Here is a 14,045-nt window from a genome sequence, read left to right as displayed (position 1 = left end):
TTTAAATTTGAGAGACCCGGCGACCAGCAGTGGATAAAGACAAAATATGACAGCATATCATGTCCTTGACGATATGCTGTCAGATGTTTATCGCCGTTTTCTTACATTTAAAGCCCGTTAATTGATGAGTCGTGAAATGAATCAGCAGATTATTCTGTACTTAATTTAAAAACACCCCTATTTGAATGTGGGTTTGGACCAAAACAGCTCTGACCTTCTCCAGGTTGTTGGCGTGGTTTTCAGGGAGAATGTAGGCCATGAAGGGGCTGTGCTCGATGTCCTCTTCGTCGCAGGTCACGTGGACGGCGTACTCGCCGGGCTCCGTCGGCCAGTAACGGACGTCACATGACCCATCATTCTGGTCCTCGCACTCAATTTTAGCCTGGGAAGGTCCCTCAATGGCAAAACCTGAGGACACAGCAGGTCAGATGACACGGCACCGATGAGGAGAAGGTTTGGAGGACGATGGAGACAAAAGAAAAAAGGAACCCGGAGACTCACCCAGCACGCCAACATCAGCACCAATGGACTCCACCACGAAGGCAGCAGGTTTACCCACTAGGCCTCCCTCCAGGCCAGGACCCCAGGCTCTGATCTGCTGAGGTCCGGCCTCTGGACCCACTGACACCTCAAATGGACTAAAAGAAAGACAAGAGCCGGCAGAAACCTCAGTCAGGTAAGAAGCTACACCTTCAGAGTCACTTAATAACAAATGTCCTCATCACAGTTTTACAAAGTCCCAAAGTCAGCCTGAAGTACATGACCGGCAAAAAACAGGTTCTGTTGCTGTTTAGTAAGTCAGGTATTGTCTTGAAGCTCTCAAACACACACACAGACCCGCACGCGCACACACACACGCTCACCTTTTAGAGATGTGCTGACCCCCCCAGGTGATAGACACGGTGTATTTGCCAGGACTTTTTGGATAATACTCATAGAAGAACACATGGTCCTGACCGGATTTCTGCGTCACTGGCTCCTCACCACCTTCTGAGCGCACGCGCGCACACACACACACACACACACACACACACACACACACACACACACAGTAACCACATAAATCTCATCATATTTTCTGAGAGCCTTGTGAGAGTCGAGGGAGGTGGCGCTACAGGTGTTGCTCTTCGCCGGTACACAACTCATTCTCACAGCGACGCAACAAAGCCGGAGCGTAGCCTGGCGGTTGTTATTAGCAGGTAAACATCCCCCGAAAACGCAGAATCAAAGCCTCCACCCACATGTGAACTGTACTCACTGGGTCCTTTGACGAGCACCTTCAGGTCTCCGCTGCCAGCGTACCTGGTGTCCACCTTGAAGTCACCGACCTGTTTCACCCTCATACCAGACGGCTGGAGACCGCGACCCGTCGCTCTGCACGCCCCCGGGACACAGGCTGGGCGGGTGAGAGAGAATGCACGCGGAAGGGTGGTGACAGCGTTAGGAGATGGCAGCCATGTTGCAGAGGAAACAACTTACTAGGGACAAAACAACTCACCGGGCCCCACATCGACATCGAATGGGCTCTTGGGGATCCCAACCCCTCCGAAGGTGACAGTGACCGTGTGCAGGCCGGCTTGGGTAGGCCGGTAGGTGCAGCGATACAGGCTGTCGCCCTTATCCTCCATCATCACGTCCACGCTGTTGTCATGGCCTTGTGGGTCTCTAATCATGGCTGTCACGTCTCCTGTTCCGGCTCCTACAGAGAGGACGTTAAGTCCCGTAAAGGTTCTGGACAACAATCACCGGTGCGCCAGTTCGACGCCACACTGCGTCACTTCTCTCACCTGCAGTGTAGATGTCAAAGTAAGTGGGTCTGTTGGCTATGTTGCCTTCAGCTTCGATTCCTGGACCTTTCACTGTCACCTTGGAGGCGTCGCCCAGCGCCTTGTCCACGCTCACCTCAAACGGACTCTTGGGAATCTGCTGGCCTGCAAACAACACCGTCACCTAGGAGACGGAAGCAGCAGTTACACATCGGTGATAAAACGCTCCCTGATTAATCATTAATCAATTACAGCCCACGATAAAGGAACCGAACGAAACAAAATAAATATCAGAAATACCAAATAATAGGATTTAACATAATTATTTGATTTGCTTAATTCTTTTATTTTGTTTTCCTGTGTTTTATCAAACAAACCTTTCACGTATTACAAGAAAGAGTAAAACAAAGACCCCCCCCCTTCCACCACAGTGAAGGGTTTGGCGTTTTGGCTCAGGAAAAATGACAAATCAAGAGCAAAGTTGTGCAGCTTTTAAATCCCGTCCTTAAAAGTCTTTCCGTTCACTCCCATCGCAGAATAAAATCTAATTTTCTATGGAGAGCAACATTTCCAGAGGCTCACCTTATGAGGACCCATAACTTGAGGAACGTAGGAGACGCTGTAGGTCTTCTTGCCCTCGTTGGGTTCCACCTTCAGCTGAACAACACAGGAAGAGGATTATTTTGGACGAGTCATGGAGCTGACGATAATCCTGGAGGAGGAGGAGGAGCTGCCTACCTCCTCTCTGGTACCGTCCGGTTGGTCCAGATAGACGGTGACCTGACCCTGACCGGCGCTGAATGTGTCCACAGTGAAGACAGCAGGACGGAGAACCCTGTTGCCTGTTGGTTCGATACCTGCAGAGGGACAAGTCATGTGGCCTCAGGAAGTCTTACTATCTGTGCCTTCCTGTCCTTCGACTCTTGAATCAAGCGAGGAAACACTTTATACAGCATTATTTTGAATAATGTTTAACGAGGACGCGGTCAGAAAGTGTTAAGAAGCCACTTTTCCTTTCGGCTACACTTTGATTCACCCAGACAGACGGCAGGTCCGCCCCTCTTCGTTACTTCGTATGCATTGTTTGTAGTAGGGATTTATATATTGTTTACAGCAGAAATGGAAGTTTTCCACGTGTCTATCAGTGCCTCGCCTTTGACCAGCAACTATTTGTGCGTCAGGAAGCCCACCGACAGGGCTCGCTCTGAATGAATGAGGCTGCTGTGTGCCACTTTTGTCGGTCTGAACACATTTCCAGGTATTTCCTCCTCTGGGTTACAGTCCAAGTTGGAGGACGAGTGTATGTGTGTGTGTGTGTGTGTGTGTGTCTCAGACATGAGTGCAGGCCATTGTTCCCATTAACAGCTGCTTATTTCCTGTCATTGTAAGACAGACCAGTGTTTCCAGTGTTCCCATTAAGCAGCACACACAGAGAGGAAAGGTCACGTTCACTCCAGTAGCTCCTGAGTTACTGACAGCCAGATGGCCTTTTGGAAAGAATGCCGCTCATTCAGGAGCTGGTGCGTACCTGGGCCGTACGCTCGCGCCTTCTTGGGGTTGAGTTTGGGTTTCAGTGGAGCCCCAGGTTTCAGTTTGGCTTTGGGGAACTGGGACAGGTAGGTCATCACCGACTGCTCATCCACAGCGGGATTGATGATCTCCTCTGGAGTGATCACCTGGACACACACACACACACACACACACACACACACACACTCAGATTTAACCTGCCAGTGTGAACATGGTCTTTGACTGCACCTCTAATAGTGTACTTCTCACTTGAAAAATGTCAGAAACATGCTCTTCAAACTCCTTTAGCCCAGAGTAACATATTCAAATTGCTTTTATGTCCATAAAAAAAATAAAACGTGATAAATTCTGATATTTGAGAGTCTAAAAATCAGCAAGTGTGTCATCCTTTTGCTTAGAAAATAGTAGATTTCAGCCTGAATATTTTGATTCTGATCAAGTAAGAGAGTCACCGTTGCAGCCAGAATATCGAGTATCACCACGCACACGCAGCCAGAAGAAAAGGTTTCCTTAAAAAGGGCCTGTGAAAAATTCCTCTGCCACACCAGTCCATCAGCAACAGGCTCTCCTCTGAAGGCATTTGACAAGACTGAAAACATTTCGTCATGAACTTTGCTCCGTGAACACAATGCACAAAGAACCTTCCCTCAGACGGCTGCCACAAAGTTGGCAGCGGGCTATTGATAATATCATTGTTTGCCGCAGCACTAAAGATTTCCCTTCATCAGAACTAAAAGGACCCAAACCAGGAAAAACAAACCCAGATGAAAAGCACACTCAAGTATGCGGACAGCGGCGGCTGAAAACAGGCCAGGATGACCAGAGCTGCGGTGTGATGTCACGCGGAGGAAGAGGAGCGACGGATTTAAGGGAGGAAATGAGCTGAAGGGGAATGGCTGGGGTCAGTCCAGGACACGGAGCGGTGTCACACTGGTGCCCTGCTGCCTCGGTCGTTGGACGCTTTACAAACAAACTTTATGATGTCAAAACTCAACTGGAATTAACTACTTTTCCAGCCACAAATATTCCCTGAATAAACTCCATGGATGTGATCATGACATTCGTTTTTTTTTTTTTTTTTTCCCCCTTCTTCTTTGAAGGAGAACCGTTTCATTTGGTGTGTGTCAGCTGACTGACAGGAAGCGCCGATGTTCTGAAACACAGAACTCAGAATGAAAGTTTCCTCATTGCAGCGATGGAGGTGATTGTGTGAGCTCTTTCTCAAAGTCCAGTCGCTGAAGAGGAACAGTCATGAGCGTCTTGTCAAAACAACCTCCAACCTAAACCTCTTTGTCCACTCAAAGTGATATAAATACTTCTCTAACCGTGACATCTGACAGAGGTCTGTGTCCTCTCCCTCAAACAAAGGTGTAAAAACAAACTCAACTTCTGAGCTCTTCCTCTCCTGTGAACAATCAGGAAACCAAACAGCATTTGTGAGAGATGCTGCTGGCGACCTTTGACCTCTGCAGGGGAAAAAAAAAAAAAAGCCAGCAAAGGGAATTTTAACTTTATTGAGCGGTGGTGAAAACACAAGGTGTGTGTTAATATCCTGGCGACTGTTAAACACCTGGTTGCATGGCACACAACGTTCCCCTGTCTCACCTCAAACATACTCAGACAGCGAGACGTGAAGGTAATGACACGTCACACCCGACCGTGTGATTATCGGGCCCCGAGGGTGCAATGCGCCGCCGCCTCACGTCATCGCTCTCTCGTGCCGGCAGAGCGGAGGCTGGCGCGGCGCAGCCAGTTTGCAGCAGCAGGGGTAAAAATGAGTCTGGGTGTAAGATGTTCAGCGCCAGTTACAAACTGGTCCTTCGGTTTTAGCTGACTGGCTACCATCAGCCTTCAAGGGTGGGGATGTCGACACCGTCAGCTGCTCCATGACGGCTTCCTCATCGCAGGTCTGTTCTGAAAGTACGGCCCTAATCACTCGTATCACATTCTGATTAGAAAACATGCCTGAAACGATGGGTAAGCAGGCAGAACAGGTCGTTTGACTCCTGAGACTGGTTTATGACCAGTCAGCTCCCGCTGGTTGTGTTTGTTCAGAGATTCTTCAACAAAATGGCTGCCCCGCCGCTGGCGTGACACGACATGGACAGAGCCGGTGTGTTTCAGGCTTAAACACTCAATTTCAATGACAGCTGATGACGAAGGGCTTCAGACACCACAGCAGCAGTGAGGGAAGATGAAGTGTAGCAGAGTCAAACTTTATGCAAAACTGGCAGCAGCGCCGGCAGAGCAGCAGCCACCTAAGAGACTCCTGTCTCCAGTTCACGTTAGCGGGGGAAGAGAAACCGAGCTTCACCGTCTCCAGAAGCTGCACGATTGTTAGCGTTTGTGTGTCACGTTACTGACATGGAGGAGCTGCGTGAATTCTCTGCAGAAACAAACTTTGAGTGGGTGCAGCCAACAGGAAATGAGAGAATACAACCCTTGAACAAGTTTGGGTCAATATATATATATATATATATAAAAGGCTTAAAGAGGTGAAGAGCTAGCTTTTCATCTGCCCTGTCAGATTCATGGCCAGCGTTAACGTCCTCGACCCGCGTGCCCGCGGCGGCTCACGGCTCCTCCTTGGCTGTCGGAGGATCCTGTCGCCTGGGTGTTTGCGCTCATGAGCCGGTCAACAACATCGTGTACACATCAGCACTGTGCAGCTGCTCCAATAAAAGCCCCCAGAACGCTTCCTTCCCCTGAACCCATCACAAACTAGCAGGATGACTTTCACCATGAGGCAGCTGCAAGGACATCACACACACACACACACACACAAGCTTTTGTGCTGAACTGATTCAATCAAGGTTGGTCAACACACCCATCCGGTGTGCAACACGTGTTTCATATTTTTTATGAAACCCATTAAAGGTCAAATGAATGAGGAGTGCTGGCAGAGAGAGAGCGACCAGAGGTTAACCAGCTTCATCAACCTCTAAAGCCCTTCCACACGCCTCCGTGAATAAGAATCACTCCGCTGTTACCTCCCTTCTTCCTTCAGCAGTAACGATGACATATTCTGAACAGAACGACGCTGGAAGTAGCAAAGTGTTAGGTGAAGGTCAACTGTCACCAACCTGCGGGATGCCGAGCCAGTCATCCGCCAGCTGCATGGCTTCGGTGGCGTTATCTACTGGTTTCACTGAATCCCAGGTCTCCCAGTCCGGACACAGACCTGTAAATGGCAGGAATAACACACACACACACACACACACACACACACACACGCACACGTAAGAGACTCACCTCGAACAGAAGTGACACAATTTCTTTCATTAAAAAACAAAAAATATGTCACGTGAACCCAAACCGACTCCCGATCAGAAAGATTCCATCAGTTTGACAAAGTACAAAATGGAAAATGTAGAATCTCAGAGTAAGAATTATCTTTTATAGGCACCCAGACACTAATTTATAAGTAAAGGGGTGGGGGGGGCCTTTAATCCAAGGCTGGACTCAGAGGAGGCCCACAATCTCAGACTCTGAAACTCTGATTCAAGATATCACTTCTGCGGGGCTTTGGTGCTTTTTTTAGACTGCAGATTAAAACGGTTCCAGATGAGAGCAAATACTGAGAGTATTCAGCTGTGGCCCCACACGAGGTCAGCTCTGCAGCTGTGTAACACACACACACACACACACACACACACACACACGTACCTGGTGCACAGCTGTCCACCAGAGCTCCCAGTGCCTTGCCGGTTCTCCAGTCCTGGTTGAAGTTGGTGATTGGCAGATCAGGGACTTTGTTCTGGATCCAGCCCAGCAAACGCTGCTTAGGTGTCTTCGACTCTGTCTGGACAGAAAAACACAGGCTCGTCAGTCGCCTCCGCGCTCGTCCTCGACACGGCCGAGACGCTGAAACATTAACCGGATGTTACCTCTTCGTCCTCGCCCTCCCACACGGGCATGGAGATGGAGTAATGCAGGATCAGAGTCCAGACTAGACCCAGGATCAGTTTCAGGTTCCCATCCACAATGGCTTTCGAGTCTGAAGGAGAGACAAGCCTGAGGTGAGACTCCTATTCAACGCCATCAGGGGGTTCCTGCTCGCAGCTCAGACGATAAATCAGGAACCACGACATCGCAACACAGAAAAGTTCACAAAGCTCCCCTTGATAAACCAGAAGCCAGGAAGACGTTGTCCTCCATCCCTGACCTGGCAGTTATGATATGAAGAATCAGGCCAAAACAATAATTAATGATATAAATAATGTGGGTTTAATATATAAAGACAACGTTAGTGACACAACCACATGAGGAGGAGAGGAGAAAAAAACTGATCAACCCACTCGGCTTCCTGCTGAAGAGGTTACGCTTTATTCAGATTCAGGAATGAAGAATTGATGCACAATGACAAAACTGCCCCCCCCCCCCTGGACACCCCACAGTTCCCCCTCAGACCCCCCCAGCTTGACTGTGGATATAAACCCCTGATTTAATAGAACTGAGTGCTGCTAATGCGCCTCATTAACCACCAGACCAGACTGTACCAGCTGGTACCTCATACCAGCCACACACACACACACACACACACACACACACACACACACACACACCACTATCAGCTAATGTGCAGCACAGAGCTCAGAGTCAAGCGAAGAAAACATTCCAGTCATTTTTAATCTCTCCGCCTCTCATAATAACGACATATTTGGGACATAAGTCAAGGTCTGATGACAAAATTACACTCTACAAAAAAAACCCCAGAACTTCATTCTTCCTGATTATTCCTAAAGTTACAAAACACAGAGTGAAAGATATTCGATGGGGGGGGGGGGGGGGTTTTGTTGAAACGACCACCTCACTCGTGACGTGCTGAGGCTGCGTGTGTGAAACGTCTCAGAAAGTCGTCTCCTGTTAGCAGAGACACTGAGGCTAGGAGGGGCGCCGCCGCTCCCCGGGATGAACGCGCCCGGCTGATCGGAGGAGCACCTGTGAGTCATGATGTCATCACTCAGAGAGCGAGAGAGAGAGAGAGAGAGACAGACACCTTCGGCTAGCACCTGTTTGTGTCTTCGTTACGTAAACGTGTTTGCAGGACATCCTCCAGCTCAGCTTCATGTCGGGAGCACAGCTGCCATCCCGACATGTCTGGGCGGCTCAGGTTAAGGCGGAGCTGCTACACCTCTCTCTCTCTCTCACACAGACACACACACACAGGTGACCCATTAACTGCTATACATGCTCATTTATCATGCAAACACACAGGAGAGGTTGCAACATCTTTGTCTTTGAGCCAAAGTCAACACACACCGTTATCGTCTGTTTTACCCTTGTTTTTTTCCCCCTCTCGTCTCTCAAAGCCTTTCACTCTCTCTCCATCTGTTTGTTTTACATCTCATTTCTCTAAACTCTCTTTCTCTCTCTAGGAGTTTCCATTTTTCACTCCTGCAGTGTTTTCTCTTTCCTTTCTTTCTCCAAGGTTGTCCTGCCACACCTGTGTGTGTGTGTGTGTGTGTGTGTGTTGTGTGGGTGTGTGTGTTCTGCGGTGAGGGGTAGCTCTCTTGACACACCCGCCTCAAGTCCTCATAAAGGAAACCATAACACGCTGGACTGCAGGTTGAGGGAGGGTCAGTGCAGCGCCACCCACACACAGCAATCTCAGCACATCAGTTGGGCCACTCAGGGTGCGGATGGGCGACTAGAAGCGGGCGGAGCCAAGTTAAAGTGAGCTCAGCGCGCGCGCGCACACAGACACACACACACACACACACTTGAGCTCACTCAGGCTAACAGTAAATCAGTCACACTAAAGGGTTCACTTTCATTATTGAAACCAGGTGAAGAACAGACTGAAGGTTTGGGTTCCGTCGTGGTCGTTTCGGTACCGCAGGAGCGAGAGAGAGAGACGGAGAGGAACCAAAATGCTGCGTTCATGAGACGTCTCAGCGTTTAACTCTTCATGACTGCTAATCTGATAGCGGGACTCCCAACACGTCCACCTCTGCTGGTTAGTGGGGCCCAGCGTCTCTGGCCTGTGACCCGTTACTCTAGAGCTGTAGTGGTCTACCCCCCACCCCTCCACCCCCATGATGATGTCAGAGGCGTTTCAGGTCTCTGGAGCACCTTGATGGGTTTTACTTTTGTTGCTTTTGACTGTCACTTGTAACCACTTTGTTACTTCATGGTCTGCAGTACTACCCAGATACTGAGCTCTTTTGGCAGGTGTTTACGCTACAGTATGAAACACTGAGCACCACAGACGAGACCCTGGCTGTGGAGGACGACCTCCCACAACCCCGACCAAAAGAAACAAAAAAGGAGCTCTGGGAACCTTCGGCCTCTCCTTCAACACTTGGAACAACATTCTAGGTGGCACATCGATTCCCCCTGTGGGGGGGTGGCGTCCCTCCCGTCCTACTCGAGAGCCTGCAGGCCGCTACCTTCAGCGCGTTGGTTCAGTATTTGTACTTTACCCCTTTGTGTGTCCTTGCCGACACAGTTTTGCGAGTAACAAGGCTATCGCCATGGTAGCCTATTGTTCCCACAGAGAGAGCGAGAGACGGGGATATAAACAGACAGAGTGAAGATGGTGGAGGGAGAGAGAGAACAAGGAAAGAACGGATGATTCTGGGGAGGAGAACTCCGAGTCCTCCAACTCAAAGTGTGTCTGAGACCAAGCAGGTGTGTTACTGAGGGTTTGAGCGGTAAAAGCCGCAGCTCTCTGGGGATCTGAAGCGGCCCTGAACAGAAGTCGTGCATGTGTTCGCTCAGGCACACTGGCAGCTGCTGCAGCCACGGCAGATGAACACTGGATTTATTTAATTATTGATGGATATTTTACGATATATTGGATTGTTTTTTGCTACAGAACAATCCAAGAGAGAAAGACTCAGAAGCACATCTACAAGAGTCCACTGACCACCGCACGCCAACCCCACTGTGTTTACGTACGCAAACGTTCAAGAATCAAGTTATTTTGTTGCCTAAATGTTGGGAATTGGGATTTCTTTTCATACCCAAAGAGAAACAGGGAACTCTCCATCTTTGCTTAATCGTAACTGTTATTTATTACAAGGAATCAGTGAGGTAAATACATCATTTTGAGGCTTTTCCTAAGGTTTCTTTTATTTTTATTTTTAAAAAATAAATAAAGAAAAGAGTTGGCTTTTTAAAAATTCCCAATTTATGTGTACTGATTGAGCATTGAATGAACTCCTTTTTGCACAGGTAACATTAACATAGGCAAGTATTAATTATTATATCAGTTAGTGCGCACGGGGGTGATTGTTGAGTACGAGGCATCGTGGGCCCGGTTGGAGCTGCCGCGCTCCTCCGTCTGACCTCACAGCCGTTAGCGCGCTCAGCGTTAACGCGCTACAGCCAACAGAAGCTCGTATGAAGTGTTTGCCTTGGCTCGCCCGCCCGCTCCCTCCAAGCTATAATAACCGGCCGCCGCGTCCACTGAAAGATTTATCGACACACAAATTCATTCACAAAAGGCTGCTGTTTAATTCAGCCCGAATCGGAGCCAGATAACCGCCGCCCCAGCCTCTCAGCAGCCACGGCGCCTGCTGATACCGGCTGACTTGTTGACCTGTTGCTAGGGAAACGCAACAACACGCTAATGGAGAAGTTGGGGGCTGGGAGGGATTACGTGTGTATCGGGAGAGAGAAAAGAGAAAGAGTGCATGTGTACAAGGTGAAACGGAAAGTGTGGGAGTTTGGGGGTGTGTGTGTGTGTGTGTGTGTGTGTGTGTGTTCGTTCAAAGGTGAACTTAGCTGGAACCAAGCCGCCCTCTTATCTGCACAACACACCCTGGAGTGCAGGGATCTGCAAAGAGAGGCAGACAGCAGAGGAGCGGCTCTGATCTCCACAGTGTGAATATTCACACCTACTAACTGATTTGGAGCTGGGTTCCAGTAACTCATTAACTAACCACCCGCTTAACTAGCTGCAATATCAGAGAGGAGGAGAGAAAAGAGGAGCAGGAGCAACGTGCAGAAGTTATTTTGAGCAATTTTTTTGTTTTGTTTCTCCTGCACACAAAAAAGCGCCCTCAGTGTCCTTCAAATAATGATCTTACACAATTCACACGGAGCAGAACTGAACAGAGCAGAGCAGAACAATCAGAAGAGAACATTTAGAGCAGAGCAGAACAATCAGAACAGAACGATCAGAACAGAAGAGAACATTTAGAGCAGAGCAGAGCGGTTGTTACTCAAGCAGCTGCAACAGAGCGTCATCACACTGATCAGCTCACCAACAACCGACATGAAGAAACAGGAGGGTGGTGAAAGTCAGAGGACGGCAGCTACCTGGTAACATTGGTAAACAGGATGTGGAGCTGCCAGAGTGTGTGTGTGTGTGTGTGTGTGTGTGTGTGTGTGGCAGGTTTGACCCACTGCACACCAACAGATTCCAAAACAGTGAGATCATGCACACACACCCACCCCCAACACATCACACACACTCACCCAAGGGACAGAGGCAAAGACACAAAGGCCACACACACCCCAGTCTCTCTCTACACTTGACATTACTCAACGGACACTTAATTTGGACACACACACACACACACACACACACACGCACACAGTAAGTAGTCTCTTCAAACTGATGTCAGGTCAGTCACTAATCTTTCACTCAACACACTCAGCAAAAGAAATACACACATGCACGCACACGCGCGCGCACACACACACACACACACACACACACACGCACACACACTCTTGTGGGTTCATGACATCACTCGTTTATTATAGGATGGGAAAATGAAATTAGATACCACAGAAAAAAAAACAAAAAACAACCCTATATTGTAAGAACATTTAAAAGTTTTAAAACTTGAGGCCCTCATCACTCGTCGTCACTCTTCACCTCTGAAGGAGCACAAACGGATCAACGAGCAGATGTTCGGCCAACGTTTGACGGGCACAGAAGCCAGGGGACACCTGCTCAGGCATCACGGTGCCAAAGAAGTCTTTTCTACATGCAAACGTCATAGCAACATGCTAGAAGATGAAAAGTACCGCGCGTAGTGATTTAATGGGACACATAAGGTGGAAGAGCTGAAAACGGTACTTCGGTGTAACAGAATCTCCAGCTGGGAACCGTAAACGCCGAAGACTTCAGACTTCAACCAGACTTCAGCTCGAGGGCGTGACGGGGGATCAGCCGGGAACCCTCCCACGACGCCAGTCCACCCCCCTGAGGCACCCAACATCTCAGCAACACCGCAAATGCACAACCTAAATCAGGTAAAATGGGTTCTGTGTCAGGCTGGACTGCAGACTGTTCTTGATGTATTTGATCCAAAACTTCACTCTTTGTTTGTTCTTGAATCAAAAATTGAATCAAAGTTCCCCTCCTGCTCTTTATACCCTGAAGAATATTCATCAACTTGCTGAAAAAAAAAAAAAAAAAAAAAAAAAAAAAAGGAGAGGGGAGTTGATGGGTCTGCTTCCTCCATCCCACATCTGCTCGCAAGTTTACGGGTTGTGCTGGGATTCAGAAGGAAATGTTGCTTAAATTAGAGGTTTGTGGGGATGGAGGCAGATTTTTTCACCTGCGAGGGACATAAATATGTTTCTCATGATCGCATGAACTCCCCCTTCACGACCTCCAGTGAGTCTGAAATTGTTTCAGAGTTACTGACGTTTTTTTTTTTTTTTTAATTCCCCCCTCGAGGTCAGAGCCTCCAGAAAATTTAGTCAGCCAGTCTTTCCCATTATGTCGGCACTCCCAAATTGTGGCACCCACTGATGACATCACCACATGAAGCCCTGCTGTAATGACGGCGCCGCTTAATTAGAGTCACATGAGTCATGCAGCTCAGAGGGGGCGAGCCCACTAAAACCCCGATTAGAGGCAGGAGGCCAGAGGCTTTAAATGCCTGAGAGTCGGTTAATGAGGGGAGAGAAAGATACCGAGTCTGTGTCATTGTGTTTGGCTGGCTCCTTTATCTGGTCACTGGTTGAACCCGCACAGCTGCAGAGATGAGAAGCGACAGAGACGGAGAGACAGAGAGATCAAAGACGAAGGAAAACACGGTCCCATGCCTTTCAGATTCAGTCACCAGGAACCAACAATTAGAAAAATGTCCAATGCTAGAAAGTGCCGTCCAACGCTGGTGGCACAGGAGGTGAAGGCTGAGTTCACCCTCGTCTAGAAACACCCAGGCCACCTGAGAACCAGGCTCCCGAGGGGTCAGGAGGTCACAGATGGAGCTGGGGACCAGCTCTGGTTTTGCCTCCAGCAGAACCGTCAAAACCCATCCAGAATCCAACAGAATGATGGACGCGCTGAAGTCAAGTGGGAAAACAACAGAACAAAAGCGCCCACTGGACAAAAGGCAGTTATTTTTCCAGTTAAGCTGCAAATAAAAAACACGATCACAAGAAAGAAAGAAAGAGTTCCCTGTGGTGTTCTTGTTCTTAGAACTCTGCTTTGTTTGTGTCATCATGCAAATGAGGGCACACATGCATGCACACAAGGAATCGGGTGACATCATGACCACAGTTCCCACCAGTTTCACACCATTCTGCAGCTCTACCCATTAATTGCAGCCATTTGTAATGATCTGTCATCAAAAACATGCAGGAAAGACAGTCGGAGCGCGTAAACACGCACGTAAACACGCACGTACACACGCACGTACACACGCACGTACACACGCACGTAAACACGCGTGTAAACGATGCAGCTCTGAGGCTACAAGTGAGGCAGCAGCAGAGTTTAGTTGTGTTATCGTCTCAGGAAAGACGCAATAAATTTAAACACAATTAAAACAAACT

The 14,045-nt window shown here is 48.7% G+C and overlaps 1 protein-coding gene across 3 annotated transcripts in view; it reads right to left on the bottom strand.

Annotated features, from left to right (window-relative positions):
* Positions 1 to 14,045, bottom strand: part of flnba (filamin B a) — a 51,478-nt gene that overhangs the window by 26,336 nt on the left and 11,097 nt on the right. For 2 of the 3 annotated variants that reach the window (XM_086200247.1, XM_086200249.1), the window contains exons 2-13: positions 7,184 to 7,293; positions 6,963 to 7,098; positions 6,380 to 6,477; positions 3,295 to 3,442; positions 2,505 to 2,623; positions 2,349 to 2,423; positions 1,788 to 1,950; positions 1,499 to 1,699; positions 1,259 to 1,396; positions 864 to 990; positions 502 to 638; positions 215 to 408 (exon numbers count right to left, since the gene is read on the bottom strand). In XM_086200247.1, the coding sequence (XP_086056373.1) occupies positions 215 to 408; positions 502 to 638; positions 864 to 990; positions 1,259 to 1,396; positions 1,499 to 1,699; positions 1,788 to 1,950; positions 2,349 to 2,423; positions 2,505 to 2,623; positions 3,295 to 3,442; positions 6,380 to 6,477; positions 6,963 to 7,098; positions 7,184 to 7,293 (1,646 nt within the window). The remainder of the gene's footprint in view (positions 1 to 214; positions 409 to 501; positions 639 to 863; positions 991 to 1,258; positions 1,397 to 1,498; positions 1,700 to 1,787; positions 1,951 to 2,348; positions 2,424 to 2,504; positions 2,624 to 3,294; positions 3,443 to 6,379; positions 6,478 to 6,962; positions 7,099 to 7,183; positions 7,294 to 14,045) is intronic. The other variant, XM_086200248.1, reaches the window with a different exon arrangement.

The sequence above is a fragment of the Aulostomus chinensis genome, chromosome 3 (assembly GCF_037954235.1).
Source record: "Aulostomus chinensis isolate RoL2024-O1b breed Wild chromosome 3, RoL_Achi_v1.0, whole genome shotgun sequence".
In the NCBI taxonomy this organism is placed as follows: Eukaryota; Metazoa; Chordata; class Actinopteri; order Syngnathiformes; family Aulostomidae; genus Aulostomus; species Aulostomus chinensis.
The sequence above is the reverse complement of the archived record's forward strand: the minus strand, read 5'-3'. Positions and strand labels throughout refer to the sequence as shown.